The sequence below is a fragment of the Phoca vitulina genome, unplaced genomic scaffold (genome assembly GCF_004348235.1).
Source record: "Phoca vitulina isolate PV1807 unplaced genomic scaffold, GSC_HSeal_1.0 scaffold28, whole genome shotgun sequence".
NCBI classification, from domain to species: domain Eukaryota; kingdom Metazoa; phylum Chordata; class Mammalia; order Carnivora; family Phocidae; genus Phoca; species Phoca vitulina.
Window position 1 is genome coordinate 22,770,686 of NW_022589731.1, and position 3,627 is coordinate 22,774,312.

General features: G+C 68.0%; 1 protein-coding gene across 1 annotated transcript; it reads left to right on the plus strand.

Annotated features, from left to right (window-relative positions):
• Positions 1–1,102: 1,102 nt before the first annotated feature.
• FOXI2 (forkhead box I2) lies at positions 1,103–2,785 on the plus strand. The gene is made up of 2 exons (XM_032423194.1): positions 1,103–1,613; positions 2,343–2,785. Exons 1-2 carry the CDS (start codon positions 1,103–1,105, stop codon positions 2,783–2,785), a joined length of 954 nt encoding a protein of 317 aa, XP_032279085.1.
• Positions 2,786–3,627: the final 842 nt, after the last annotated feature.

The window sequence follows — 3,627 nt, forward strand, 5'->3', positions numbered from 1 at the left end:
CCTGGAGGCTGGCGCTCTTTCCAGGCACCCAGCCTTGGGGCACCAGGCGCACAGGGTGGATGGGGGGGGGCGGAGGGGAGAGAGCCCGTAGAGCCGGTGGGGAATAGGGAGGCCAGGAGCCGGGGGCTTTGGGGAACCAGGGGGAGCCGGAGGTAGGGGGAGACGCAGCCCGGGAGACCCGCGAGCTTGGGGGAGCCGGGGTAACCGCGCTGGCGCATGGGGCGGGGCGCACACAGACGTCCCGGTCTTTCCGGAGTCCCAGGAAAGCCAGTGGAGGGTTTTGCTAATCCCTGCACCCGGTGGCGGAGGCCACTGCGGGAACACGCCAGGCGGGGTTTCGGAAAAAAAGAGGCTTCGCTGGACGGCTGGGGCGGCCCGAGCTTCCAGCGTCTGTGCTCTCTCAGGGGTCTGGTCCGCCTTCGCGCATTAATTGCGCGGGGACTCCGTATGACTCCAGTGCCACTGTCTTGGCCCAGCCAGGCCTGGCCTTGGGCACTCGCGTCCTTCACCGCGCTGCCTCTCCTCGTGGCCCCAGCCCATCGACGTCCGTGGGCTTCATCGAGACTCCTTACCCAGCGCAGCGGCCCTCTGCTCCCTTCCCGGTGGCCCCAACCACACAGTGGCCCTGGGTGATGAGAGATTCCGCAAGGGCAGGGTCCCCCATGGGCGAGCAAAGGTGACGTGCGTTCCACTGGGGGCCTGCGGGAGACGTGCTATCTGCGCGAGGGTCCAGGGCAGCCGAGACTCCTGGGCCCTAGAGGCCAGATGAGGCCGGGATCGGTGAGATTCCTGGGGACTCTGGTGTCGGGCGCAGGCGGCACCGAGTGGGGGAATCACTGGGGCGGCGTGTCTGGCTCTCGGCCGGACCAGGGCGGGGCGGAAAGCTGACCCTGGGGCGGGGACCGAGACAACGCTCTCACAGCGCTGTCGGGGGAGGGGGCTCGTCACCCACACTCACCCCGGGCTGGGGCCCCGACGGCATTTAAAGGGCGGAGGGCGGGGCCCGGCGGGCCGCACCCCGGAGCTGCTGGCGGCCACGCTGGATGGGGCACCCATGAGCTTCGGCGCCGAGCCTCCCGGCCAGGCCCGGGAACGGCTGGACATGGCCTCGTACTGCGACGGCTCGGGTGTGCGCCCGGCCCCGCACAGCCAGGCCCGGGCAGCCGCGCCCCCGGCGGGCTACGCGCTCGGGGATCTGGGCGCTGCGGGCGCCGGCCAGCGTCTGTGGCTGAACCCGCCCGCTCTCAGCCCCGCGCCCTACGCGCCCTGCCCCGGGGCTGCGCCGCCCTACGCCGCCCCGGGCTACGCGGCCCCCGGCCCCCTGCTCGGCGCCCCGGGCGGCCTGGCGGGCGCCGACCTCGCGTGGCTGAGCCTGTCGGGCCAGCAGGAGCTGCTGCGGCTGGTGCGGCCGCCCTACTCGTACTCGGCGCTCATCGCCATGGCCATCCAGAGCGCGCCGCGGCGGAAGCTGACCCTCAGCCAGATCTACCAGTACGTGGCCGGCAACTTCCCCTTCTACAAGCGCAGCAAGGCCGGCTGGCAGAACTCCATCCGCCACAACCTGTCGCTCAACGACTGCTTCAAGAAGGTGCCCCGCGAGGAGGACGACCCAGGTGAAAAGGGCGCGCCCGGTTGCCCCGTCCAGGACTCCGCGGATTCCCGCAGCCCGGCTGCTGGCACTCCAGGACTCGGGGCGGCCTGGGGCAACCCAGTCCCTCCCGCACTGCACAGCTGGGGTACTGAGGCGGGAGGAGAGGGAGGAGGAGAGACGTGCTGGGCAGCGGCCAGGCCCCGAGACGACCCAGGGACCCGCAGACCCTGATTTCAGGTCTAGGACTCTGTGAGGCTCGCAATCTCTGTGCGCTCCCGCGGAGGAAGAACCGGGAGAGCTGGTCAGCTGGGCGACCTTTGGGGTTACTTCTCTGGGCTTCAGTGTCCTTTGCTGTAAAACGGGGAGGACAGTGGCTACCCCAAGAACTGGTAAAGCCAGTGAGATGCGGCTTCGAGAAGCGCGGGAGACAAGCCAGAGGCCAAGCACGGGCCGCTGGGCTCCACTGGCCGCGTGACTGTGCATCCCGCAGGCTTTCTCCCTGGCCTTGAACTTAGAGGGGCTCGGTATTCTTGGTTGTTGCCCTTCCCCGGCCTTTCTGGGATGTCCACATTCTTCCCAGTCTGGCTGTGGAGGCCCTCCCAGGGACAAACCTCAAGGTTTAGGGTGGGAGTGAGGACTAATGGCGGGACCGGTGGGGGAATCTTCTTGAAGTTGACCTCCATTCGTCATGTTCACACCATGGTCGGTCAAACCCCATATTCTTTGAGCTGAGCCCTTTCTTCTTGCGCAGGCAAAGGCAATTACTGGACCCTGGACCCAAACTGCGAGAAGATGTTCGACAACGGGAACTTCCGACGGAAGAGGAAGAGGAGAGGAGAGGTGGGCGCCGCTGCTCCCTCGGGAGCCAGGAGCCCGGGACGAGCCAAGGCACCGGAGCTGGAGCCCCTTGGCGCGGCCCCCCCGGACCTGCAGGCCCCGCCGTCCCCGCCGCCGCCCGACGCCGCCGCCTGCTTCTCCAGTTTCACCTCCGCCATGGGGGCCCTGGCTGGCGGCCTCGGGACCTTCCCCGCGGGCCTGGCGGGGGACTTTTCTTTCGGGAGGCCGACGACGGTCGCCGCCCAAGGGCCCCAGGCCCCAGGCCCCGCACCCGGCTTCGGCGCTAGCCATCAGAGGGCGGCCACCGGCTTCCGCGTGGGCCACTTCCTCTACAGTCGGGAGGGGACCGAAGTTTGAGGGGAGGCGGGGATTGTCCCAAGTGCTGTCCAGAGGTACTGAGCTCCAGCCCGGATCCCCGCCTGCTCGGCGCCACAGAGTCGGTGGAGTGGAGGGAGCGCAGAGCCCTCCGGGAGTCGCTGCACAGAACTGACTGAGCTGAGCGCGTCTCACCCCCCGCCCCCCGTGGCCCACCTGTCCTGCCTCACCCGGGTGACCATTCATATGGAGCCAATGGGCCGCTCCCTGCACCACCGGTTCTTCCAGTTCCTCTGGACCTTGGACCTATGCTCTGCCCCATCGGCCTTCAAGGGGCGACAGGCTGGCACCCAGACCCAGCTTTTTGGAGGGGAGCCTGGCCCATTCCAAAAAGACTTCTAGGGGCTTGTGGGAAGGCAGCCCGCGTGCTACCCGCCGCCCATTTCCTCCTCCAGCCCAGCCTGGTCCACCTGGAGGCTCAGGGTCTTCCCTCGGTGCTCTAGGGAAGTCCCCGGGGGGTCAGCGGCAGCCCCATGGGGCCAGGTAGTTTGTCTTCACCCTCACCGGGAGTGTGGCACCGAGGGGGATCTGGGACTCCAGAGACTGGGACTGGGACGGGTGTAGGAGGGACTTTCTTGTGGCTGTAGATGCTGGTGATAGAAGGAAGGAGGGCTGCCAGAGGCCAGGGGATAGCAGCTCCTTTCCCTGTTGGTGCCTGGCCTTATTGACCTTGTCCTAGGACCAGGTGCCTCAGGGAACCGCAGGAGCAGGGCCTGGCACCCCAGAGTCACAGGATGGGCTCCGGTTTGCTCCCCACCCCATTCACACTCACACCCTGTGCACTCTTGCTCCTTAACCCCCAGTTTGGGCCCAAGCTGCCCCTT